Consider the following 635-nt stretch of genomic DNA (forward strand, 5'->3'; position numbering starts at 1 on the left):
ATAAAGCATCCAAGTACCAGTGTGCTCTTTCAGTTTACTTCAACTCAGAGCAAAATAAAAAAGCTTAACAGAGCTAAAAGAGGAAATAAACAATTTAATCATCTCCAAATATAAATAAGTATAACAAAACTAAGGCATGACATGTTGGACAGTTACTGAAATATAACCCTCGAGGTTCCAATCTGGACAAGTCATGAGAAGGTCAAAGCAATTCTGGAAACTCTTTTTGCATCTTGTCCTCTGCTGGCAGCTTTTGTAATAGGTGCTAATGATTTTTTAAGAGGTAGAAATGATTGCCAAGATAATAACCTCTGACTGCAGTCACAGAATCAGGTGTACATTCACCAGGCATCACCATTTCAGCAATCAGTCAAGGCAGCCAGTCCTCGTGCACTGCCAGGTACTCACCCCCCGTGCTCACAGAAGGAGTGTATACATTCTCTGCTGGTTTTATCCCACAGTTTGACAGTTTTATCATCACTGGCTGACACAATTAATCGTCCATCAGGAGAAAACCTAAAACAAGAGTAATAGCAATTAAGAAATGCTCCCAAAAGGTGTACAGGTCAACTTGGTTTGGCCAGCTGTCAAGGTATGTTGGCAAACACAGGTCACTCAAGTCACACTGGCATTCA

At 40.6% G+C, this 635-nt stretch overlaps 1 protein-coding gene across 1 annotated transcript in view; it reads right to left on the reverse strand.

The window, feature by feature from the left end:
- Nucleotides 1–404: 404 nt before the first annotated feature.
- Nucleotides 405–635, reverse strand: part of POC1A (POC1 centriolar protein A) — a 6,400-nt gene continuing 6,169 nt past the window's right edge. The window contains exon 4 of the mRNA XM_010165859.1: nucleotides 405–516. Coding sequence (XP_010164161.1) covers nucleotides 405–516 — 112 coding nt within the window. The remainder of the gene's footprint in view (nucleotides 517–635) is intronic.

The sequence above is a fragment of the Antrostomus carolinensis genome, unplaced genomic scaffold (assembly GCF_000700745.2).
Source record: "Antrostomus carolinensis isolate BGI_N321 unplaced genomic scaffold, ASM70074v2 scaffold11364, whole genome shotgun sequence".
In the NCBI taxonomy this organism is placed as follows: Eukaryota; Metazoa; Chordata; class Aves; order Caprimulgiformes; family Caprimulgidae; genus Antrostomus; species Antrostomus carolinensis.